A 26,207-nucleotide genomic window follows, 5' to 3' on the forward strand; every position below is an offset into this window, starting at 1 on the left:
TAAATATATATATGTGTGTGTGTACACACACCACACTCACTCTATCCATGTTCTCCAGTGTTAGTGCGGTCGGCGCTCCTCCGGCCGGCAGGGGGCGGTGCGGGGTCAGGGTGCTGCTGCTCCTCCTCCCCGCCACCAGGGCGCGGGGCGGGGCGGGCGCGCTCCCGGTGTCGGGGCCGCGCCGGCGGACGGAGTCGGGCCTCGGACTGTAGGCGGAGCGGGGTCGGGAGTAGGGGAGCGCTGGGCCGGGGAGCGGAAACGGGAGCAGGGGAGCGGGCACCATGGAGCTGCGTGAGTTCGAGCGGCACCTGGACTCGCTGAGCTCGGAGCTGGGCGGCGAGGACGCGGTGGCTGCGGGCCCGGGGGCGGTCGGAGAGGCCGAGGAGCTGCACTACATCCCGGTGCGGGTGCTGGGCCGCGGCGCCTTCGGGGAAGCCACGCTGTACCAGCGGACCGAGGTCAGTGCGGCGCTCCCTCACCCACACCCACACAGTGCGGCGCTCCCTCACCCCCCCCACACAGTGCGGCGCTCCCTCATTGACCCCCCCTCCCCCCCACAGTGCGGCGCTCCCTCACCCCCCCCCCCCCCACACAGTGCGGCGCTCCCTCATTGACCCCCCCTCCCCCCCACAGTGCGGCGCTCCCTCACCCCCCCCCACAGTGCGGCGCTCCCTCATTGACCCCCTCCCCCCCACAGTGCGGCGCTCCCTCACCCCCCCCCCCCCCCACAGTGCGGCGCTCCCTCACCCCCCTCCCCACAGTGCGGCGCTCCCTCATTGACCCCCCTCCCCACAGCGATGATCTCCCTCATTGCCCCACCCCCCTCCCCACAGTGCGGCGCTCCCTCATTGACCCCCCTCCCCACAGTGCGGCGCTCCCTCATTGACCCCCCTCCCCCCACAGTGCGGCGCTCCCTCACCCCACACACAGTGCGGCGCTCCCTCATTGACCCCCCCCCCCCCCACACAGTGCGGCGCTCCCTCACCCCCACAATGCGGTGCTCCCTCACATCCCCCCTCCCCCACAGTGCGGCGCTCCTTCACACCCCCCACCCCCACAATGGGTGTATGAGGTGGCATGGAAACAGACCCTTCAGCCCAGACTGGCCAACATGCCCCTTCTACGCTGGTCCCAATTTCCTGTCCAAACGTCTTTTAAATGTTGTTATTGGCCCTGCCCCAACAACCTCCTCTGGCAGCTTGTTCCATACACCCGCCACACTGTGTGAAAAAGTTACCACTTAGGTTCCTATTAAATCTTGCCCCTCTCACCTTAAACCTACATTTCAGTATTCAGTATTCAGTAGGTTTAAGGTGAGAGGGGCAAGATTGAATAGGAACCTAAGTGGTAACTTTTTCACAAGAGAAGATGTGGTGTGATGGATGTTAGGGGTCCTTAATAATGGAGATGGCTCTGGTTCTTGGTTCCTCTACTCTGGACAGGAGACTGCATTTGCCCGATCTATTCCTCTCATGATTTTATACACCTCTATAAGATCACCCCTCATCCTCCTGCACTCCAAGGAATAGAGTCTCAGCCAGTCTAACCTCCCCCAATAACTCATACCTTCGAGTCCCCAGGGTCCCGGTTTGACTTCCCAAATGCAACACCCTGGATCATCTACTTTAAACCCCATTAACTATTTATTCTTCTGCCCAGCTGATGTAGATCCTGCTGTAATTTTTGACAACCATCTTTAGTATCTACACCACCCACTTTAGTGTCATCTGCAAACTTGCTAATCATGCCTTGTACATTCTTACCTAAATCATTCACATAAACCACAACCAACAATGGTCCCAGCACCGAACCCTGAGGCACAACACTAGCCTCAGGCCTCCAGTCCGAAAAGCAACCTTCACCCTCTTCACTTCCTTCCATGAAGCCAATTTTCTATCCATTCGGCTATCTCCCCTTGGATCCCATGCGATCTAACCTTCCAGAGCAGCCTACCATACAGAACTTTGTCGAATGCCTAGCTGAAGTCCATATTTTTAACATCTACAGTTCTGCCCTCATCAACCTTCTTGGTTACTTCTTAAAAATACTCAATCAGGTTCGTGAGACACGACCTCCCATGTACAAAACCATGCTGACCATCCCTAATCAGCCCTTGTTGAGAAGCTGCTGGAACTGGGACTGAACACTGCTTTGTGTGCCTGGGTCCTGGACTTTCTTACCGCCAGACACCAGGTGGTCAATATGGGGAGACATACGTCCAACCCCATCACCCTGAACACAGGATCCCTGCAGGGTTGTGTCCTCAGCCTCCTACTGTACTCCCTCTACACACATGACTGTGTGGCCAGGTTCAGCTCCAACTCCATCATCAAGTTTGCTGATGACACTGTGGTGGTGGGCCTGATCTCCGATAACGATGTGAAGGCCTACCTGGAGGAGGTGGCTGATCTGGCACTCTGGTGTCAGGACATCAGCCTCCTCTTGAATGTCACTAAAACTAAGGAGCTGATTGTGGACTTTAGAAGGGCTCAACATCCGAGGAAGTACACGCCACCGAGGATAAATGGGACTATTGTGGATAGGGTGAACAGCTTTAAATACCTGGGAGTCCACATCACAGAGGATCAGACATGGACAACACACGCTGCCACACTGGTAAGTAAGGCAAGGCAGCGCCTTTACCACCTCAGGCAGCTGAGGATATTCAGAGTCTCTCTGAGGATCCTTCAGTGCTTCTACTCTGGGGCAGTAGAAAATATCTTGTCCAGTAACATCTCAGTCTGGTTTGGCAACAGCTCTGCTCAGGACAGGAAGGCTCTGCAGAGACGCACGAATGGCCGAACGCACCACGGGAACTACACTCACCCCCCTGCAGGACCTATACACCTGGAGGTGCAGATCCAGAGCCAGCAAGATCATGAAGGATCCCTACCACCCCAGCAATGGACTATTCCAGCTGCTACGGTCAGGCAAGCGCCTCCGCTGTCACGCTGCGAAAACAGAGAGGATGAGACGGAGTTTCTTCCCACAGGCCGTCAGGACTGTACACTCTGATCTCACCAGGGACTAATTTACTGTTGTATCTTTAAAAAAAATGTAAATACTGGTTCTGTTCTGTTCTGTTCTGTTGTTTTGCACAATCCCGCAGGCATTGCCACTTTCATTTCACTGTACATCTTGTATATGTATGTGACAAATAAAGTTGACTTGACTTGTCCATCTAAATGCCTGTATATCGTTTCCCTCAGAATACTCTCGAGTAACTTTTCGTTCACTGGCCTGGAGTTCGCAGCCTTTTCCCTGCAGCCCTTCTTGAACATTTGCCACCCTCTAGTTTTCCGGTGAGGCGTCAATGGCTTTTGCATTCCAGGTTTCCTTACGCCCATCTGACTATGCCCCCCCCCCCACAGGACAACTGCCTGGTGGTGTGGAAGGAAATCGACCTGGCTCGGCTGTCTGAACGGGAGCGCCGCGACACGCAGAACGAGATCCTGATCCTGTCGGTGCTGCAGCACCACAACATCATCGCCTACTACAATCACTTCCTGGACTGCAGCAAGCTACTTATCGAGGTCGAGTACTGCAATGGTGAGGGGGGGGGGGGGGGGCAGGGGAAGGGCGGGGGGGGGGGAGCACAGGGTCAGGGGTGGGATGGGGAGCAGAGGCAGAGGCAGTGGGGTGTGGGATGATGGGGGTGCTGGTGCCAGCAGGCTGAGAGGTGTGAGGGGAGGTGTTGGGGGAGGGAGGGGTGCGGTGAGTGACAGGAGGAGAGGGGGCGAGGGGTGAGTGAGTGTAGTGGGAGGGAGGGGGTGGGGGAGGGAGGGGTGCAGTGTGTGACGGGAGGGAAGGGAGCAAAGGGAAGGGGGGTGCCGGGGGGGTGAGTGGTGCGGCTGGGGGTGACGGTGTCCCTGACTTGCAGGGGGGAACCTGTACGACAAGATCCTGCAGCAGGGAGGCAAGCTGTTCCTCGAGGAGGTAGGAGGGGGGGAACGTGGAGGGGGGGATGGAGGGGATGATGTGGTGGGGGAGGGATGAAGGGTGGGGGGGGGAGGGATGAAGGATGGGTTGGGGTAGAGGTATGAAGGGTGGGGGAGAGGGATGAAGGATGGGTTGGGGGGGAGGGATGAAGGATGGGTTGGGGGGGGAGGGGTGGGGGGGGGAGGGATGAAGGGTGGGGCCGGGGGGATGAAGGGTGGGAGGGAAAGGATGGGTTGGGGGGGGGAGGGATGAAGGGTGGGTTGGGGGGGAGGGAGGGAGGGAGGTTGCCCCGTGCTGCCGCTGTACTGATGTCGCTGCCTCCACAGACGGTACTGTGGTACCTTTACCAGATTGTGTCAGCCGTCGCTCACATCCACGGCTATGGGATCCTGCACAGGTCAGTCACTGCTCCACACACACTCCCCCGCCCCTGCCCCTGTGTCTCCCTGTCCCCCCCCCCCTCACCTCGTCCCCTGACTCCCAGTGTTTCCTCCATCCCTGTCTTCCCCTTTCCCTCACCCAGTCTCTCCCCCATCTCTCTGCTGATCACATCTATCACCCACTTCCCCCTCGCTGGGTCCCATCTGCCCCCCTTGTTGCCCCTACCCCTGCCCCCATCCTACCTGTTAACCCTTACACTCCCACCCTGTCTCCCTCCCCTCGTGTTGCCCCCGATCACACTGACCCCCCCCCCCCACCTCACTGACCTCTGACCTGCACCTCTCCCAGAGACATAAAGACGCTGAACATATTCCTGACCAAGTCGGACCTGCTGAAGCTGGGTGACTACGGACTGGCCAAGCAGCTCAACTCCCTCCACTCCATGGCCGAGACGGTGAGTGTGGCCCGGGTCACCGCCTGGGGTGGGTGGGGTCAGGGCTCACGGGGTGAGCGTGTGTGTGCACTCTCCGCAGTGCGTGTTGCTGTGTTTCCATATCACGTGTTGCTGTGGTGGTTCTGTGGCGTTTGTCAGAGCGTGCGGAGCTTCAGTTGCGTGTGCAGCGTTTCTGTTGTGTCGGTGCATGTTGCTGCGCCGGTTCTGCGTGTGCGGTGGTTCGATCCGTGTTACGGCAGTGTTTCTGTTGCGTGTGCGTGTTTATGTTGCATGTGTTGCTGCTGTTTCCATTGCATGTGACGGTGTTTATGTTGCGTGTATCGGTGCGTGTTGCTGTGGGGGCTTCATGGCGTGTGGCTGCGGTGGTTCTGTGGCGTGTATCGGTGCATGTTGAGGCGGTGTTTCCATTGCTGCGGTGGTTCTGTGGCGTGTGTCGGTGCGTGTTGCCGCGGTGGTTCTGTGGCGTGTGTCGGCGCGTGTTGCGGTGGTTCTGTGGCGTGTGTTGGTGCGTGTTGCCGCGGTGGTTCTGTGGCGTGTGTTGGTGCGTGTTTCCGTTGCGTGTCGGTGCATGTTGCTGAGTGTTTACGTTGGGTGTGACGCTGCGTCTGCTCTCCCCGCAGTGTGTGGGCACCCCGTACTACATGTCCCCAGAGCTGTGCCAGGGCGAGCGATACAACTTCAAGTCAGACATCTGGGCCCTGGGCTGTGTGTTGTGTGAGCTGCTCACACTCACGCGCACCTTCGACGCCACGGTCAGTCACCCCCCCTCCTCACCCCCTTCCCCTCCCCCCCCCCCACCCCTCGCTGTGCCATACCGGGCCCTGGGCTGTGTGAGCACCCCACCCCCCCCTCCTTCACTCATCTGTTCTCTCACCCCACTTCTTTTCCCCCACCCTCTCTCTCCCTCTCTCCTCCCCTGACCACTGTGTCCGTGTGCAGAACCCGCTGAACCTGTGTGTGAAGATCGTGAAGGGGACACGCACCATGGAGGTGGACGCCAGCGTGTACAGCGAGGAGGCGCGGGCCATGGTCGTCCAGTGCCTGCACCAGGTACGTACCCCCTCACTCTGGCTCTCGTCTGCCCACATCCACATCGCCCCCCCTCCAGTAACCTGCCTGTTTTCCAGGACCCTGAGAAGAGGCCGACGGCCGAGGACATCCTGAACCAGCCGCTCATCAGCAGCCGCCGCACGTGAGTGACTCCCATCCCCCCCATCACTCCCCCTGCCAGCTCCTCCCCTCCCCCCTCATCTCTGCTCCCACCCCTCCCACCATCACCCCCAACCCCCCTCCCCCATGGTATTGCCCCTCAATGAGCTTGACTTGTTCCACAGGCTGATGGAGGACAGAGTGAACCTGCTCAACGCTCCGGCCCGCAAGACCAGGTCAGTGCCTCCCAGGGGTCAAGGGTTGGGTGTGGAGGGGTCAGGGTCGGGGGTGGTGACGGGTGTTCCTGGGTTGGGGCAGGGTCAGTGGCGGCTTCACTGCAGCATGAATGTGGCGGTAGACCTGTCCATCGCGGTGAAGACCAGTCCTTACAGTGATGTCTATTGCTGGGGAGGGGTGAGGGGGTCGGATATGAGGGGGCGGGGTCGGGTATGAGGGGTCGGGGGGACGGGTGTGAGGGGGCGGGGTCGGGTATGAGGGGGTGGGGGGACGGGTGTGAGGGGGCGGGGTCGGGTATGAGGGGGAGGGGGGTCGGGTGAGGTCACGGGGGTTTGGGCATATGGGGTCGGGGTGGACACTAACTCGGTGCTGTGGGCAGGCTGAATGCGGCGGCAGACCCGTCCATCGCGGTGGTGACGAGTCGTTATAGTGATGTGTATTACTGGGGCGGGGGCAAGGCCACCCCACAGAAGCTGGACCTGTTCAAGAGCGGCCGCAGTGGGCAGCAGGTCTGTGCCAGCAACACACACTTCGCAGTCGTGTCCGTCGAGAAGGAGCTCTACACCTGGGCTGTGAGTGTCGGGGTCCGCACCGCGTCACCCACCCCCTCCTCACACCCCGGTCACCTCCCCCTCTCCTCACCCACTGGTCACCTCCCCCTCTCCTTACCCCCCCTCCCCCCCTCCGTGGTATGAGTGTCTCTACCCCTGGGCTGTGTGGCTGTGTGGCATGCGTGGCATGGACCACGGTGGTGGGCAGGGGTGCAGACACTGAGTTGCGTGATTCCAGAACGTACAGGGGGGCACGATGATTGTGGGGGGTGAGATAGATGGGGGTGATGGGGGGTTGCACCGAATGTGCAGCGGGGCACAAAGATGATGGGGCAGGGAGGAGGTGGAGGGGTGCCTGGGGTGGAGGGGGGTAAGGTGGGGCGGGGTGAGGTGAGGTGGGGGGGAGTGATGTGGGAGGGTGAGGTGGAGGGGGGGTGAGATGGGAGAGGGGCGCCGTGGGCAGGCACTGAGCTCCCTGTGTTGTACAGAACGTGCAGGGGGGCACGAAGATGGTGGGACAGCTGGGTCATGGTGACCGGGCCTCGTACCGACAGCCACGCTGGGTGGAGAAGCTGCAGGGCAAGGCCATCCATCAGGCTGCCTGTGGAGACGAGTTCACCGTCTGCCTCACCGGTGGGTGCTGGCCAGGAGCGGGGTAACGGTATGGTGTGGGTGGAAGGAAGGAGCTCCTGTGTCTGTCGTTGTGTGGGGGGGTCTCGTGTGGACATTGCTGACCTCTCTCTCCTGCGGACAAAGGGCTCAGACTACTGCAGCTGGGGGGGATGTGTGACAGGACGATGTGGGGTGGGGGTGACGGTGGTGGGGTCTCGTGGACATTGTTGACCCCTCTCTCCCATAGATGAGAGCACCTGTATGCGTTTGGCTCAGACTACTACGACTGTTTGGGGCAGTGTGGTGGGGGTAGGGGTGACGGGGGTGGGGGTAGGGGTGACGGGGGTGGGGGTGGGGGTGACGGGGGTGGGGGTAGGGGATGCAGTGTGGCGGGGGAGCTGGGGGTGGGGGATGCAGTGGGGTGGGGGTGACGGGGGGTGAAGGGTGTGGTGTGATGGTGGTGGGGGTGACGGTGATGGGGGTCTCGTGTGGACATTGCTGACCTCTCTCTCTCTCTCCCCCACAGATGAGGGGCACCTGTATGCGTTTGGCTCGGACTACTACGGCTGTATGGGCTGCGGGGGGCAGCACGGGCAGGAGGTGCTGGCGCCTGTGCTGGTGGAGTTCTCCCTCGACCACGCGGTGCATCAGGTGTCCTGTGGAGACAACCACGTGGTGGCTCTCACCCGCAACCGGGAGGTGTTTGCCTGGGGCTGTGGGGAGCACGGTCAGTACTGCCGGAGCAGGGGGCACCAAGGGCCAAGGGGCACTGCGAGGGGATGGCGTTTGCCCGGGGCTGTGGGGGGGACCAAGGGCAAAGCTCACCATGAGGGCAGGGGAAGGGCAAATACTAAATTTGAGTGAACAGAGACAAGGAAACACTTTTTCTCAGAGAATGGTGAGTCTGTGGAATTCTCTGCCTGAGAGGGCGGTGGAGGCCGGTTCTCTGGATACTTTCAAGAGAGAGCTAGATAGGGCTCTTAAAGATGGCGGAGTCAGGGGATATGGGGAGAAGGCAGGAAAGGGGCACTGATTGGGGATGATCAGCCATGATCACATTGAATGGCCTACTCCTGCACCTATTGTCTATTGTGAGACAATCTAGAAGGATGTTGGTCAGGAGGTTGGGAGGGAGCACTGGATGTTGTTGGGACACGTGGGAGTTGTTTAAAGGGCAGTTAATGAAAGTTGACAACAAGGTTCCAGTGAGGAGGGGGGGGCGGGGGGGATAATGCTGGCAGAGTGTGGGAACCACTAGCACTCACTGTGCTTGTTGTTTGCAGGGCGCCTGGGCCTGGACTCGGAGGAGGATTACCCGTACCCCGAGAGGGTGAGTGTGACACGGGGGGTGTGACCCACGTGCATGAAGTTAGTTGTCCCCAGGTGGACCTGCCGGTGAGTGCTGAGCGTGGTGTTGGTGCAGTGACGGGGTCGGGTGGTGACCCTGTTGTGGTTAGTGTGTGTCGTGACTGGGTGGGGGTGGAGGGGTTGTTCAGTGACGGGGTGGGGAGGAGTGACTGGGCCGGGGGGGGGTTGTGGTTAGTGTGGCCATTGACGGGGTGTGCGGACGTCCACAGGTGGATCTGCCGGTGAGCCTGAGCGTGGTGTCAGTGCAGTGCGGCTCGGACGGCACCTTCCTGATCACCCAGAGCGGCAAAGTGCTGGCGTGTGGCAGCAACGAGTACAACAAGCTGGGCCTCAACCACTACCTGCGGGGACTGCGCACGCACCACACCAAGGTCAGTCACCCCTTCCCCGCACCTCTCCAGTCTCCACACCTCACACCCATCTAATACATGGGGGGGTCAATAGACAATAGGTGCAGAAGTAGGCTATTTGGCCCTTCGAGAATTCCACAGACTCACCACTCTCTGTGAGAAAAAGTGTTTCCTCGTCTCCGTTCTAAATCGTGTTTTAGATCTAAATCTAAATCAATAAAATTTGTGGATGCATTGGTGATAATTTTCCAATGTTCTATAGACTCAGGATCAGATCCTGTGGATTGGAGGGTAGCTAATGTTATCCCACTTTTTAAGAAAGGCGGGAGAGAGAAAACGAGGAATTATAGACCAGTCAGCCTGACATCGGTGGTGGGGAAGATGCTGGAGTCAATTATAAAAGATGAGATAGCCGCACATTTGGATAGCAGTAACAGGATCGGTCCGAGTTAGCGTGGATTTACGAAGGGGAAATCATGCTTGACTAACCTTCTGTAATTTTTTGAAGATGGAACTAGGAAAATGGGAGAGCCAGTGGATGTAGTGTACCTGGGCTTTCAGAAAGCATTTGATAAGGTCCCACATAGGAGATTAGGGTGCAAAATTAGGGCACATGGTAGATTGCTGACATGGATAGAGAAGTCGTTGGCAGACAGGAAACAAAGAGTAGGGATTAACGGGTCCCTTTCAGAATGGCAGGCAGTGACTAGTGGGGTACCGCAAGGCTCGGTACTGGGACCGCAGCTATTTATAATATACATCAATGAATTGATTTTGATAGAATTTATTGCCACACAACCAGGGTCGGTGGAATTTTGGGTTGTCAGCAGCGGTACAATAATAAAGAACACACCACAATAAAAATGTAACACATACATCCACCACAGCATTCATCACTGTGGTGGAAGGCACAGAACTTGGCCAGACCTCCTCCATTTTACCCCGTGGTCGGGACCTCCACCCTCCGCTGCCGTTGCTGCGGGCATCCAGATGGTAATGGGATCTGGGGGTCCTTGTACATCAGTCTATGAAAGTAAGCATGCAGGTACAACAGGCAGTGAAGAAAGCGAATGGCATGTTGGCCTTTATAACAAGTGGAATCGAATATAGGAGCAAAGAGGTCCTTCTGCAGTTGTACAGAGCCCTAGTGAGACCACACCTGGATTATTGTGTGCAATTTTGGTCCCCTAATTTGAGGAAGGACATTCTTGCTATTGAGGGAGTGCAGCGCAGGTTTACAAAGTTAATTCCCGGGATGGCGGGACTGTCATATGCTGAGAGAATGGAGCGGCTGGGCTTGTACACTCTGGAGTTTAGAAGGATGAGAGGGAATCTCATTGAAACATATAAGATTGCTAAGGGCTTGGATACGCTAGAGGCAGGAAACATGTTCCCGATGTTGGAGGAGTCCAGAACCAGGGGCCACAGTTTAAGAATGAGTAAGCCATTTAGAACGGAGTCGAGGAATCACTTTTTCTCACAGAGAGTGGTGAGTGTGGAATTCTCTGCCTCAGAGGGCAGTGGAGGCGGGTTCTCTGGATGCTTTCAAGAGAGAGCTAGATAGGGCTCTTAAAAATAGCGGAGTCAGGGGATATGGGGAGAAGGCAGGAACGGGGTACTGATTGTGGATGATCAGCCATGATCACATTGAATGGTGGTGCTGGCTCGAAGGGCCGAATGGTCTACTCCTGCACCTATTGTCTATTGTAAATGGCTTACTCCTTATTCTTAAAGGAGTGGGCTGTGAACCAGAAATTAGTGTGGAGTGTGGCCACCCCAGACTGTACACCCCATCCGAGCCCCACTACCCCCTCTCCCCCCCGTTGAATGTCACCATGAGGGGCAAATACGAGGGGCCTGGGTTGGCCAACGGAAGGGGAGGGGGGGGTAGTTGGTGAGCGGGGCAGTGGGGGTGGGGTAAGCATGGGAGTGTTAGCGTGTCAGGGGGGGTCTGCCCGTCTCTCTTGTCCACCCCCCATGGTGGAGCAGGGGGTCTGCCCGTTTCTCAGCCTGTGTTCCTCCCCCTCCAGGTGGAACAGGACGTTCCCTACATGACCACACTGACCCTGTCCAAACAGCTGGCCATCTACAAGGTGAAAACCGTGGCCCCCGGCAAGACCCACACCGCGGCCATCGACGGTGAGCTGGGGGGGGGACGGGGACAACCGGCACCAAATAGCCGCACAAGGAGATGCACGGAGCATGGTGGGGGCCTGGAACGTGCTGCCTGGGAGGGGGGGGGCAGAGAGAATAGTGGCTTGTGGTTGGCAGTGTCAGAGGGGAGGGTGTTGGGCAGGCGGGCTGGCTGGTGGAGAGATATAGTGCCAATTGTGAGCTCCCCCTCTCCCCTCCCACAGAGGTGAGCGATGTGATCCCCTCACAGAGAGAGGCTGGTGAAGGGATGGGCACCATGAGGGGTGAGTTCAGGGCCGGTGTGATCCCTGTCTCTCCCCCACAGAGCTTGCCCGGCTGGGTGTGGGGGTGAAATATAGGGGGCGCCGTCCTGTGTATGGCTGCCTAGCGAGCAGCTGTCCGTCTTTTTCACTCTTTTTTTTATTTTTAGTGAGTTTTAGTGTTTTGTTTTTAGGAGGTCTAGACTTTTTTATGGGGGGGGGAGGGGGAATCTTCTTTCTAGGGTCCCTACCTGGTCGAAGAGGCAGCTTTTCACCCGGCTGCACCGTCGACCCGTCCTCGCGGCCTACCAGCGGGCCTGGAGCAGCGTTTTCCTGTCGGGGACCACCCAGAACCTCGGCTTCGGCGGCGGCACAGCACTGGAGCGCTATCGCGGAGCGGGCGATGCCCTGCCCGGGTCGCCGCGCTGGAGCTCCGGTGAGCTAAAGAACCGCCGAGAAAGAACATCGCGGAGCTGCGGGACTGTGGAGCGGCCAGCCGCGGGCGGCGGCGCCGAACTTTACACCGGGAGCCTGGGATCTCGCGACGAGATCGCCAGTGGAAATGCTCCAACCGGCGCGGCCTTGTTGGCTTCGGAAGCCGCGGTCTCCGGTAGGGAGGCGGCCGTTCCAGGTGTCCCAAGCCGCTGAGAGGACTCTCCCGACGCCGGAGCAACAGCACCCGGCGAGAACGGCCTGGAACATCGGGCCTCCGTAGAGGCAACTGTGGAGGCCTCAATAGGCCCGACTATGGGTGAACTGGGGATGGGGACTGGACATTGTGCCTTCCCTCATAATGGAAACCATTGTGGGGGGATGTTTTCATGTTAAAGATCTTTATTATTGTTATGTTCTAGCTGAAAGGACGCTGCACGGAGAGGACGCTGGCGCTGTTTGTTCGCCACTTGTGCTACTTGTTCGTCTGCTATTGCCTCTTGTGTTCTTGTTTGTGTTCTGTTTTTGTTTTGTTTTGTTTTTGTTTGCCTTGCCTTGTAAAGCGACTTTGAGTCCTTGAAAAGCGCTATATAAATTCAATTTATTATTATTATTATGAGTGGGAGTTGAGGTGGGTGGGTGGGGGGGTGGTGAGGGAGGGGGTGAGGGGTGATGTGCAGAGCTGGGGGGGGGAGGGGGGGTTGATGTCGGTGGTGAGGGAGGGGGGGTTGAGGTGGGTGCGGGTGGGATGATGAGGGGTGGTGAGGGAGGGGGGGTTGAGGTGGGTGGGGGAGGGGTGGTGTGGGAGGGGGGGATGATGAGGGGGTTGAGGTGGGTGGGAGAGGGGCAGTGAGAGGAGGGTTGATGTGGGTGGGGGAGGGATGAGGAGCGGTGGTGAGGGCAGGGGGGTTGAGGTGGGTGGGGGAGGGATGGTGAGAAGGGGTGGTGAGGGAGGAGTGCGGTGTGATCCCCGTCTCTCTCCCCCACAGAGCGTGCCCGCCTTTTGACGTTTGGCTGCAACAAGTATGGGCAGCTGGGGGTGGGCGACTACCGGAAGCGGGATGGCATCAATGTGCTGGTCGGGGCCCTGGGCGGCAAACAGGTCACCCGCGTCTCCTGTGGTGACGGATTCACCATTGCCTCCACTGACGGTAGGTCAGGGCCCACCTGCCAACCCCTAGCCCCATAACTGACCCCAAACCAAATCGACAACCTCCCACACAATCGCCAACTTCTCACCTCCTTGCCCACTGACCCAATGGCCGACCACTTACCCTGTCACCAAACTCAGACTCTGTTAGACCCTCTGAATCTCACTTACACCCTGACTCCCTCTCCGCCCGACTATCCCCACCGCCCCCCCCGATCCACCCCTCCCTGCCCCCCTCTCCCCCCTGACCCACCCTCCCTCTGACCCACTCCTCCCTGCCCCCTCTCCCCTGACCACCCTGACCCACCTCTCCCTGTCCCCCCTCTCTCCCCTGACCACACTCTCTCCCCTGATCACCCCCTCCCTGCCCCCCCTCTCCCCTGACCCACCCCTCCCTGCCCCTCTCTCCCCTGACCCACCTCCCTGTCCCCCCTCTCCCCTGTCCACCCCTGACCCACCCCCTCCCTGCCCCCCCTCTCCCCTGACCCACCCCTCCCTGCCCCCCTCTCTCCCCTGACCCACCTCTCCCTGTCCCCCCTCTCCCTGTCCCCCCTGACCACCCCCGACCCACCTCCTCCCTGCCCCCCTCTCCCCTGACCTACCCCTCCCTGCCCCCCTCTCTCCTCCCCTGACCCACCCCACTCTGCCCCTGTCCCACCACCCCCCTGTGCCCCCCGTGTCTGTGTGATGTGTGACCCTGCCTGTGTATGTCCACAGATAACCAGATCTTTGCCTGGGGTAACGGGGGTAATGGACGTCTGGGGATGCCTGCCACTGACCGTGGCTTCGGCACCGACATCTGCACCTCCTGGCCCCGGCCCATCTTCGGCTCCCTGCACAACGTGTCCGACCTGTCGTGCCGTGGCTGGCACACCATCCTCATTGCTGGTAAGTACCCCCTCTCCACTCCTTCAACACCCCCCCCCCCCCCCCCCCCCCCACACATAGTGCGACGGTACTTTCTCGGAGCTCGGAAAAGCGGCACTATCTTGTGTCTTTAAGCATCCTTTGGGACATCAGAGGAGGTACAGCAATATTTATGAACATCTAGTGTACCACTGCAACTCTGCAGAGATTTTTGTGAGGAATTTTCTGTGTTTTGGGCTGTGTGCAGTATTAATATCAAACTGCAGCTCCCACCACTGGGGCTGGCAGCCTGCCAAGAAACTGTGGCAAAGAAAGGGGGGAGAATATAGTTCCTGCACTTTGTATGTTTTCGGATCTACCCAACCCTCCACTTACTGTCTCGCTGTTACTGTCCGGTCTGGTTTTGTGTGGTGTGGGAGAATTTCTGCACTGTCTTGACTCTCGGCGGCCTTGCAACCTGGAGCTGGCGGAGCCTCCATTCTCTCAGCAAGACCAGCGGAGATAAGGGGATTCCAGCAACTACGACTGCACAAATCCCTTTTGTTGCTGCAGGAGCAGCGAAGACCAGCTGAGGGTATCTGCAATTGACTTTGGGGAACTGCGCAGGTGCAATGGCCAGGGTGGTCAAGCTCGTAGGTGTTCTATATGCCGTCAACATGTTTGGGAAGGCCCTGTTCTTACCAGTGAGGGGGCGAGTAAAGGGATCTCAGTGGGGGGAACATTCCTGCAGGTTGAGCCCATAGTGTCCAACGTTAGGCCCGGCTTCCCCACCTTCCGTGTCCATGTAGATGAGTGAGATTTCACCATCCACGGGACATCATAGCATCAAGGTGCCATGCCTGCAAGGAAGTGGGGCATATTCGGTATTGCCCCAAATCCCGGGCCTCCGGTGCCATTAACAGCCCACCCACTGTAGTTGAGTCAGGGGAACCCTGGGGTTGTGCAGAGCGGTGGGGAGAGTCAAAAGAGAGGTGGGGGCGGCAAGGTGGCCAAGAAGATGAGGCGCCTGGAGAACCAGACCACTGAGGACGAGAAGGTTCCACCTGTCCCTTCAACTCCAAATAGGGAGTCCGCAAGCCCCATAATCCAGCCCCGAAGCCTGCAAGCTCCTCAAATCAGAAACAAAAGTATTTTTGGGGGAGAGAGGAAAGGGGACAAACAGGAAGCCCATGGGCTCCTTTGACTTGGTGGATACCTGGAAGAACCTCCACCCTGACTCTAGTGTCTTTTCAAGGAGGTCAGGGCGGTGGATCTCACATTGACTGCCTGTACATTTCACGGGCGTACGTTTCCTGCGTCTCGGCAGCCTCCATGCGGCCGGTGCCGTGTTCAGACCAACACCTGGTGTGGGCGGAGTTCATACCGTTGCACACACAGGGAGGGTCCATGTACTGGCACTTTAACAACCGGCTGCTGGAGGACCGCCGATTCCGGGACTCGTTCAAAAGGATCATCGAGACGGGAAAACGGGGTGGATTTCACTCCCTGCGGCTATTGTGGGATGTCCACAAGGCCCACATCCGCTGATTTGGCAGGAGTCGAAACATAGAAAAATAGGTACAGGAGTAGGCCATTCGACCCTTTGAGCCAGCACCGCCATTCAATATGATCATGGCTGATCATCTAAAATCAATACCGCATTCCTGTTTTTTCCCCATATCCTTTGATTCCTTTAGCCCCAAGAGCTAAATCTATCTATCTCTTGAAAACATCCAGTGAATTGGCCTCCACTGCCTTCTGTGGCAGAGAATTCCACAGATTCACAACTATGTTGGTGAAAAGGTTTTTCCTCATTTCAGTCCTAAATGGCTTACCCCATATTCTTAAACTGTGACCCCTGGTTCTGGACTCCCCCAACATCGGGAACATTTTTCCTGCATCTATCTAGCCTGTCCAATCCTTTAAGAATTTTATATGTGCATTTGCACCCAGGTGCCGGTTTTCCGCCTCAAGGAGGTACGTGGCTACCGGTGGGCGTTAGCTGTGCGGTCCTGCAGAAGATGCCTGGCTTCTCCTGGGACCTGCTGAGTCTGGAACTTGGTTGCCATCGATCGGGGCCCCCTTCCTCTGTTGGTGGGCAACAGCCCGGTCATGAGAGCGGCAGGCCCTTGTCCCACCCCACCGGGTGTCATGGAGGCTTGAAGGTGTGGAGTACTCGTGGCTGAGCAAACCCCTGCTCAGCTGGAAGTATTCGTCGGACCCAGGCGCCGACAACTCGGGAGCCGGTCCCACAGATGAGCCGCCTTTCCTCAACAGCCTTCATCTTCTGGAGACGCAGGGAGGCATCTCCTGTAAGGGCTACACCTCCACTTCCTCACCCTCGTTCACCATCCAGACGCAAAGGGCGGTCGGTGTTGCCCTGTGGTCGCTAGTGCCCTCCAGTGGGGGTCCCTCTATGCAGGGATTCTCCTCCTCTACATCTGGGACCTGGGGTGGAGGGTACTGCACCGAGTAGTCCCCTGCAACCTGTTTCTCTCCCAGTTCACAGACTCACCAGCCGCCTGCCACTTTTGCGGGCTGTAAGTCTGTGTACCACGTGTATATGGATTGTGTGAGGTTGCAGCCCCTGTTCCAATATCTAAAGCCACTGCTCCTTGCCTTCTGGCTGCACTTCACTCCCACCATCCTCGGGAGTCGTCAGGGGAGAGGGTTGGGCTGAAGATGTCCTGGTTGGGTTGCTCCTAGGCCTGGACAAGCTGGCCATCCGTGAGTCATTGCGCCAGGCGGAAGAGGGCTCTGCCCGAGCCGGCTGCCTGCTCCTTTTCCGGGGTTATGTCCGCACCCGGGTGGTTTTAGAGAGGGACTACGCGCGGGCTCATTAGGGTTAGGGGATTATAGTTGGGTAATAGTTTAATGAAAATTTGTTTTACTTGTATTGTGATGGTGGGTTTGTTTTCCATAATTTAGTATTGTACATATTTATGTAAATAGTTGAATAACTTATTTTTGGTATATTAAAAAAAAGTGTGTTCCCTTAGTACTGAGCTTGGGGCGTAAAACTCTCTCCAATAACCTGCCCTGTGCCGTTACGTTACAGAAATCGTGTTTGTGTCGAAAACCCTTCGCTCAAACAGCAGCGGCCTGTCTATCGGAGCTGGTGAGTACAGCTCAGCTATGGGTAGTAACCAGCTGGGCAGTGTGGTTCAGTGTGTGTCCAGTCGGCCCCCGTGTAACATGGAGTACCGTGTCCCCTACAACGTGTGCACCATGGAGTGTCACATAGGATCAGTCATACAGCATGGAAACAGGTCCTTCGGCCCAACGTGCCCACACCGACCTACACTAGTACCACCTGTCTGTGTTTGGCCCGTATCCCTCTAAACCTTTCCTGTCCATGTGCCTGTATAAATGTTAAACGTTACAATAGTACCTACCTCTACTAACTCCCCCAGCAACATGTTGCATATAGCCACCACTCTCTGCGTGAAAAATGGCCCTGTACATCTCACTGTTCCACTAACCTTAAAGCTATGCCCTCTAGTCTGGCTGGCCACCATATCTTTGCCTCTCATCATTTCATAAACTTCCATCAGGTCTCCCCTCAGTTTCTGACGGTCCAGAAAAAACAATCCAACTGTCCAACTTCTCCCTTAAGCTAATTCCCCTAATCCAGGCATCAATCTGGCAAACCTCCTCCGCACCCTCTCCTGGCACGTAATATCACGTGTCGTCTCACAACATACAGGGTTTGGCTGTGTGAACATAGTTCTCAATGCACCGAGTGACATACTCTGGTGAATGTGTGCAGAGGTACATCATTCACAGGTAGCTGTTGTGTCCAATCCCTACTTCGCTCTGTGTGTGAGCCATGTTGTGTAATCCCTGACTCTGTGAGGCATGTTGTGCAGTCCCTCACTCCATGTGTGTGGTGTGTTGTACAGCCCATGTCCCGTGTGTGTGGTGTGTTGTACACCCCCTGGCCCCGTGTGTGAGGCGTGTTGTACTGGCCCCGTGTGTGAGGCGTGCTGTACAGTTCCACAGGGCTCTCCGGAGGAGGAGGGCGGCGCTGAGACGGACGATGAGCGGATGAAGCGAACGGCGGAGGATCGGAGGGGCATTGGCATCCTCAACCCCCTGCCCTCTGCCAGCCAGCTGGGAGAAAGTTCGTGCCCCGAGTGGCTGCGCCAGGTACGGGGGGGGTCCTGGGGGTGAGGAGATGGGGAAGAGAGAACGGGGAGGACACCAGTCAGCTATGCGAGAGCTGGGGGAAAGGGGAGAGGCGGGGCGTGAGGGCATGGGGAAAGGCACCAGTGAATGAGAGCCTATTGCTACCCCATGTAGCTGCAGCAGATACCGGTTTGGGGGGGTGGGTGCGGGGGAGAGAAGGGTGGTATGAGGAGGGGGAGCATGAGCGGGGGTTGGCATTGCGAGGGGGAGGGGTGGATGCGCAGGGTGAAGATATGGGTGAAACGGGGCGGAGGGAGGGGGAGTAGCTGTGTCTGGTCACACGTACTCCATTCCACACGCGGTGTGATGGCGTGTCCTGTCCCCACAGGAGCTGGAGAACGCGGAGTTTATCCCGATGCCGGCGAATGCAGGGGAGGTGGATGGGAGCCGTGCTAGTGCTGACACCCTCCCCTACGGGCAGCTCCCGCCCGGGGTACAGGAACCTGGACCCACCGGCACGACCTCAACACCCACGGTAAGCAGGCGGGGTAACACCCACCCATCTACATGCCACACACAGTCCTGTCTTTGTGCCACACGCGCTCTGGTCTCAGTGTCACACGCGGTCCGTCACTGTGACACACCTGGTCCACACTTCATGCCTGCGGCCTGTGTCTGGTCACGCGTGCTCCATTCCACACGCGGTGTGATGGCGTGTCATGTTCCCACAGGAGATGGACAACGCGGAGTTTATCTCGATGTTGGAGAATGCGGAGAAGCTGGATGGGAGCCGTGCCAGTGCTGACACCCTCCCCTACGGGCAGCCCCCGCCCGGGATACAGGCACCTGCACCCACCGGGACGGCCCCAACACCCACGGTAAGCAGGGGGGGCAACACCCACCAGATCAGTCATTATCAGTAACCAGACCATAATAGGTGCAAAACCAAAGTCCGTAGTGCAACTAGAGACTAGTGTTCAGGATGGTGCTTGACAAGAAGCTGTTCCTGATCCTGGGGGTCACGGTTTGCAGGCTCCTTCCTGTACCTTCTTCCCGATGGTGGCAGCGTGATGAGAGCGTGGGCAGGGTGGTGTGGGTCTCTGATGATGCTGGCTGCCTTTTTGAGGCAGTGCCTCCTATAGATCCCTTCGATGGTGGGAGGTCAGTATTTGTGATGGACCTTCGATGGAGGGGAGGTCAGTATCTGTGATGGACCTGCAATGGTGGGGAGGTCAGTATGTGTGATGGACCGGGCAGCGTCCACCACTCTCTGTAATCTCCTTCATTCCTGGGCGTTCACGTTGCTGAACCAGGCCGTGATACAGCCAGTCAGTGTGCTCTCTACCGTATACCTGCTGTTCAAGAGTATTCATCAATGTACTGAATCTCCTCAATCTCTCCTCTCCCCCTCTGCCCTCCCCATCTCCCCCATCCCATCCATTCCCTGTACCCCTCCATTTCCCTCCCCTCCCTACCTCTCTCCTCCGTATCTCTTCCACCTCCACCAGGTGAGCAGCGTTGAGTTGGGAGCAGCGCAGGCACCATGTGCATGCAGCGAGCTGCAGTTGGAGCTGCGGGTGCTGCAGCAGACATTGGTGCAGTGCGTGGAGCAGCAAAGGAGTGTGCAGGAGGACGGACGGCAGACCGCAGCCCAGCTGCACGGGGGGCTCGCTGGGGTGAGTGACCCACTGGGAGAGGGGGGGGGACAAGGGGTGTAGGGATGAGAAAGGGGGGAGTGGGGCAGAGGAAAGAGGGGACGAGAGGTGTCGGGATGAGAGAGGGAGAAGAGATGGGGACAAGGGGTGTAGGAATGAGAAGGAGAGGGTATGGGGGGGGGGGGCACAGGAGAACGGGAAGGGTTAGATGTACCGCGACTCGGCACTGTCCGTCGGGGTGTGTGGGAGACAGGTTGAGGGGTGTGGAGGGGGGGTAGCAGCTCAGTGAGGGGGCCTGATCCTGTGACCTGACACACCGCCCATGTGTTTCCCAACAGTTGGAGCAGCGGCTGAAGGTGAAGGAGGAGCTCATCGATCGGCTGGAGCAGCAGGTCAGTGGCAACCCTCCCTCCTCCTCTCCCAGGCAGGATTAATAAGTCTAAAGATGACATAGAAATATAGGGGCATGAGTAGGCCATTTGAGCCAGAAACGCCATTCAATATGATCATGGCTGATCATCCAAAATCACTACCCCGTTCCTGCTTTTTCCCATATCCCTTGATTCCTTTAACCCTAAGAACTAAATCTAACTCTCTCTTGAAAACATCCAGTGAATTGGCCTCCACTGCCTTCTGTGGCAGAGAATTCCACAGATTCACAACTCTCTGAGTGGAAAAGGTTTTCCTCATCTCAGTCCTAAATAATAATAATAATGGATGGGATTTATATAGCGCCTTTCTAATACTCAAGGCGCTTTACATCGCATTATTCATTCACTCCTCAGTCACACTCGGTGGTGGTAAGCTACTTCTGTAGCCACAGCTGCCCTGGGGCAGACTGACGGAAGCGTGGCTGCCATTCTGCGCCTACGGCCCCTCCGACCACCACCAATCACACACACATTCACACACAGGCAAAGGTGGGTGAAGTGTCTTGCCCAAGGACACAACGACAGTATGCACTCCAAGCGGGATTCGAACCGGCTACCTTCCGGTCGCCAGCCGAACACTTAGCCCATTGTGCCATCTGTTGTCCCAAATGGCCGCCCCCTTATTCTTAAACTGTGACCCCTGGTTCTGGACTCCCCCAACACCGGGAACATTTTTCCTGCATCTAGCCTGTCCAATGCCTTAAGAATTTTATATGTTTCTAGAAGATCTCTCATCCTTCTAAATTCCAGTGAATACTGTATAAGCCCAGTCGACTCATTCTTTCATCATAAGACACTGAAGTGGGTAGTATCGTCAATAGCAAAGATGGTTGTCAACAATTATTATTAGAGTCAAGCCATAGTGATACAGTGTGGAAACAGGCCCTTCAGCCCAATTTGCCCACACCGGTCAACACTTGTCCCACCTGCCCGCATTTGGCCCATATCCCTCCAAACCTGTCCTAACCATGTACCTGTCTTAACTGTTAAACGTTGGGAGAGTCAAGAGTGTTTTATTGTCATGTGTCCCAGATAGAACAATGAAATTCTTACTTGCTGCAGCACAACAGAATATTTATCTTATTGTTTACACTAAACAAAAAGATAAACAAGATAAAATAAAAGTTCAGTGTGTATGTATATATATATATACACACACACATACTCAAAAACAAACAAACAATAGTAGTGCAATAATAATAAGTTTATTGTAGTTCAGAGCTTATTTGAGGTTGTCGTGTTTTAAACCTGATGGCTGTCGGGAAGATGTTCCTGAACCTGGACGTTAGTTTTCAGGCTCCTGTACCTTCTTCCCGATGGCAGTGGTGAAATGAGTGTGTGGCCAGGATGGTGTGGGTCTTTGATGATGCTGGCTGCCTTTTTGAGGCAGCGACTGCGATTAATCCCTTTGATGGTGGGGGTGAGGGGAGGGGGTCAGAGCCGGTGATGGACTGGGCAGTGTTAACAAATCCCTGCCTCAACTACCTCCTCTGGCAGCTTGTTCCATACACCCACCACCCTTTGTGTGAAAAAGTTACCCCTCAGATTCCTATTAAACCTTTTCCGTCACCTTAAATCTATGTCCTCTGGTCCTTGATTCACCTACTCTGGGCACCAGACTTGATCAATTCCTCTCATGATTTTATATACCTCTATAAAATCACCCCCCATACTCCTGCGCTCCAAGGAATTGTGTCCCAGCCTACTCAATCTCTCCCCATAGCTCACACCCTCTAGCTATGGCAACATCCTTGTAAATCTTCTCAGTACCCTTTCCAGCTTGACATCTTTCGTACAACATGGTGCCCAGAACTGAACCCAATACTATAAATGTGGTCTCACCAGCGTTTTATACAACTGCAACATGACCACCCAACTTCTATACTCAAAACTCTGCTAACTGATGAAGGCCAAAGACCAAACACCTTTTGACCACCCTATCTATCTGCGAGACCACCTTCAAGAACTATGCACCTGTACTTCTATATCCCTCTGTTCTACACTCTCCAAAGCCCTACCATTTACTGTGTAGGTCCGTCCCAAAATGCAATACCTCACATTTTTCTGTATTAAATTCAATCAACCATTCCTCAGCCCGCTTGGCCAATCGATCCAGATCCTGCTGCAATTTGTCACATCCATATTCACTATCTGCAAAACCATCCACTTTTGTATCATCAGTAAACTTGCTAATCTTGCGATGTACATTCTCATCCAAATCATTGATATAGATGACAAACAGTAACGGGTCCAGCACCGAACCCTAAGGCACACCACTAGTCACAGGCCTCCAGTCCAAAAAGCAACCTTCCACCATCACCCTCTGCTTCCTTCCATGGAGCCAATTTCCTATCCATTCAGCTATCTCTCCTTTGAACCCATGAGATCTAACCTTCCAGAGCAGCTTACCATGTGGAACCTTGTCGAACGCCTTACTGAAGCCCATATATACATCTACAGCTCTGCCCTCATCAATCTTCTTGGTCACGTCTTCAAAAAACTCAATCAGATTTGTGAGACACGACCTCCCACGTACAAAACCATGCTGACTATCCCTAATCAGCCCTTGTCCATCTAACTGCACGTATAACCTATCCCTCAGAATACTCTCCAGTAACCTTCCAACTACAGATGTTAAGCTCACCGGACTATAGTTCCCAGCATTTTCCCTGCAGCGCTTCTTGAAAAGAGGCACAACATTTGCCACCCTCCAGTCTTCCGGCACCTCTCCTATATTTAAAGACGACTCGTAAATTTCAACCAGGGCTCCCGCAATTTCCTCTCTAGTTTCCCACAATGTCCTCAGATATATCTGATCAGGCCCTGGAGATTTGTCTACCTTCATACGTGATAGTACCTTCAGCACCTCTTTGACCGTAACACTGACTGCTCCAAGACACTTCCATTGACTGTCCCAATTTCATCCGTTCTACTGTCTTTCTACTTGGTAAATACAGAGGAGAAATACTCATTGTGGCAATTGGCCAAATGATCAATTGGGCAAGTAGGCTGAGGAATGGATAAATGCGAGGCATTTCATTTTGGAAAGTCAAACCAGGGCAGGACCTTCACAGTGAACGTCAGGGTCATGGGGCGTGTTGTTGAGCAGAGGGATCTAGGAGTGCAGGTACAGATTTCCCTGAAAGTGGCATCACAGGTACATATGTCTTTCAGTACATTGGGCTTCATCAGTCGGGGTATTGAATGTAGAGGTTTTAGTAGTTATGTGACAGTTGTACAAGACATTGGTGAGGCTGCACTTAAGAGTAGAGACAAATAGATACAATCAGCATCTCTGGAGAGAAGGAATAGGTGACGTTTCGGGTCAGTGATGGGTATATGGAATGAGCTGCAAGAGGAGGTAGTTGAGGCAGGTGCTATAACATTTTAAACACATATGGACATGTTCATGGATAGGAAAGATTTAGAGTGATATGAGCCAAACATGATCTGGCATGGACAAGTTGGGCCGAAGGGCCTGTTTCCATGCTGTACAACTCGGTTGACTGTGCTTTCTGACTGTGACCACAGGTGCAAACTCAGCAGGAGGAGAACCAGAGACTCTGGGCTGCCATCCACGCCCTCACCGCCCGGGCACAGCCAGCAGCCCAGCCCAGCAACGAGCAGGGACCTGCGATGACCAGCGCCCAACACGGACCGCCCTTGTCCAACCCCTCTGCAGACCCCTGCCTCTTCTCACTGCCAGACTACACAACCCCCACACCCATCCACGGTCCCCCCTCACCCCAGGGGTCTGACCCCCCCTCACCTCCAGACCCCAACACCCCCTCGCCCAGTCTCAGGCCGGAACCGCCTCCCCCCTCGCCCCAGCTCCCCCTCCCCTCGGTCCACGACTCCCTCCCCTCACCCCAGCATGACCCCCGCTCATCTCCAGATTTTGGTGCCCCCTCACCACAGCCCCCCCTCCCCTCGGCCCACGATTCCCTCCCCTCACCCCCAAGTCCCAATGCCCCCTCACCCCAGCCCCTCCCCTCGCCCCAACACCTGGCCTCCTGCCAGATCGAGTAGTTGAGTTTGTATTGGTCGGCATCGTCCCATTACCTGCGGCCTGCCTCGAGTAACGTAGAGAGGGGAGGAGTGGGGGTACCCTCCCCCCAGCCGGTGTATATGGGGAGGGTGGGGCATGTTTACAGGTGGTCTCCGCGCTGAGCTTGCCTCGAAGGGGATCCGGCCCAGTGCCTCCATGCTGCCTATCGTACAGTGCCTTATAGTCCGAATGCACCTCACACCACAGCCCCTATCCCACCCAACAGGGTGCCCAATACACTGCCCATCTCTGCCACTGCCAATACCCCATGCATGCTGAGTCTGGCACCTCCACCCCTCCCCCGTCACTGGCACGTAGCCTCCATGCCTCTGACATTGACAGTCCCTGCCACCGTTGCCACTGCTCCCCTGTCCTTGGCACCGCACCCTATGTGCCTCCACTGCATATTAGCCCGGGGTGCCCCTCCCTGCCTGCTGTACCCGGCCTTCGCCCCAGCTGAGCCCACCTCCTCTCTCCCCCCCTCCCAGTCCTGGAATGCTCCAGTTGTGATGGACAGTGTTGGGAGCCTTTCCCAGAGGCCCCCTCCCAAAGCCCCATGACCGCTCCCTCACAGCCCCCTCCCCATGACCCCTCCCCCACACACCCCTCTCCCCAGGACCCCTCCCCCACACACGTCTCTATCCATTACACCTCCCCCACATTACCCCTACCCCACACCCCTTTCCCCATGACCCCTCACCCACACCCCCTCTCCCCATGACCCCTCCCCCACTGTCTCTCCCCCAATACCCCCTCCACGACCTTTCACCCACAACGGGAGCTGTGTGACTACACACCACATGGTCTGAACACTAGACAATGCTGATTGTCGAGTAGAGGAAGGGACAGAAATGGCTGCAGGAGGGGAGGTAATGGAGGGAAGGCCTGCCCTGGGGGGGACGTAATGTTCCACCAGCAGAAACCGAACTGGCCAATGCTTCAGATCCACAGCGATTAACCCTCCACCGGAGCCAGAGACGAGCTGGTTTCAGGCTGCAGAGGGTGTGAGAAGGATGGAGAGGGCAAGGGGAGCTCTGCCAGAGGGCAGACTGATGGGTTAGTGAGGGGGGAAAGTGTTTGGATATTCGCTGGCCACACGTGCGGTGAGAGACTGGAGGGCAGCAAGCATGGTCCCTGGGCTGCAGACAGCCGCTGGGCTGGGGCTACACCACCCCTGCATGGTTCCACGTGAGAGGAGGGCTCGGGGAAAGGTGGATGCAGGGTTGGCGGGCGATGGCGAGGTTGTTGTGAGCGAGTGTCCCACAGGGATCCGTGACACAGTAGCGGAGCCTGGGGCAGCTTTACCAAGGGTGCAGATGCCACAGAGACAGGTGAGGTGCAGGCAGTGAGAAGTCTTTGGCTTTCATATGATCAGTTGGGCAGAGCAGTGACAAATGGACTTGAACCCAGAATGTGATGAGTGGTGATTGGGGGAGAGGTAGACTCTGAATCTGTGGAAACATGTCACCGCCTGCCTTATGGAAATCCCACCACCCACACCTGTACATTTATAAAGCATTTATCAAATAATAATAAACTGTTTCATACTGTTTACTAACATCAGGCTACAGTAAATGTTCTGTTGGTTTAGCTCTGGGGAGTGTGGGGTGAATATTCTGCAAGATGGGAGTTACACAGATATGCCGTGGGTATAGACTTTTTAATCAGGGAGAGAATCCAGAAATCGGAGGTGGAAAGGGACTTAGGAGTGCTGGTGTAGGATTTCCAAAAAGTTAATCTGCAAGTCGAATCGGTAGTAAAGAAGCCAAACGCAATGCTAGCATTTATTTCAAGAGGGCTTGTATAAAAAAAACGGGTATAATGCTGAGGCTCTATAAGGCGCTGGTCAGGCCACATCTGGAATATTGTGAGCAGTTTCGGGCACCATAACTGAGGATGTGCCGGCTCTGGAGAGGGTCCAGAGGAGGCTTACAAGAATGAGTGGGTTAACATATGATGAGCGTTTGTTGGCACTAGGCCTGTACTTGCTGGAGTTTAAAATGAGGGGAGACCTCATTAAAACGTACAGAATAGTGAAAGGCCTGGATAGAGTGGATGTGGAGAGGATGTTTACACTAGTGAG

General features: G+C 56.3%; 1 protein-coding gene across 2 annotated transcripts; it reads left to right on the forward strand.

The window, feature by feature from the left end:
• The first annotated feature begins 158 nt into the window (after positions 1–158).
• nek9 (NIMA related kinase 9) lies at positions 159–24,819 on the forward strand. Of its 2 annotated transcripts, XR_004413128.1 has the most exons (25): positions 159–458; positions 3,372–3,549; positions 3,881–3,936; positions 4,266–4,336; positions 4,669–4,774; positions 5,395–5,526; positions 5,714–5,824; positions 5,902–5,966; positions 6,109–6,159; positions 6,540–6,732; positions 7,200–7,344; positions 7,850–8,050; positions 8,607–8,653; positions 8,901–9,062; positions 11,072–11,180; positions 12,856–13,017; positions 13,734–13,904; positions 16,921–16,980; positions 17,857–18,011; positions 18,379–18,525; positions 18,722–18,868; positions 19,499–19,666; positions 19,984–20,037; positions 23,608–24,174; positions 24,213–24,733. XR_004413128.1 is itself a non-coding variant. In XM_033027470.1 (24 exons), exons 1-24 carry the CDS (start codon positions 282–284, stop codon positions 24,103–24,105), a joined length of 3,366 nt encoding a protein of 1,121 aa, XP_032883361.1. In that variant the 5' UTR covers positions 159–281; the 3' UTR covers positions 24,106–24,819. The 2 variants fall into 2 exon arrangements, 1 of the variants encoding a protein (XP_032883361.1); XM_033027470.1 differs by having other exon boundaries at positions 23,608–24,819.
• The last annotated feature ends 1,388 nt before the right edge of the window (positions 24,820–26,207 follow it).

The sequence above is a fragment of the Amblyraja radiata genome, chromosome 9, assembly GCF_010909765.2.
Source record: "Amblyraja radiata isolate CabotCenter1 chromosome 9, sAmbRad1.1.pri, whole genome shotgun sequence".
Taxonomy (NCBI): Eukaryota; Metazoa; Chordata; class Chondrichthyes; order Rajiformes; family Rajidae; genus Amblyraja; species Amblyraja radiata.

Coding starts and splice junctions, on each gene's coding strand:
- nek9 (XM_033027470.1), top strand. CDS start 282: ATGGAGCTGCGTGAGTTCGAGCGGCACCTGGACTCGCTGAGCTCGGAG. Junction 5,825..5,901: donor TCGTCCAGTGCCTGCACCAG/GTACGTACCCCC, acceptor CCTGTTTTCCAG/GACCCTGAGAAGAGGCCGAC. Junction 16,981..17,856: donor CGGCCTGTCTATCGGAGCTG/GTGAGTACAGCT, acceptor CGTGCTGTACAG/TTCCACAGGGCTCTCCGGAG.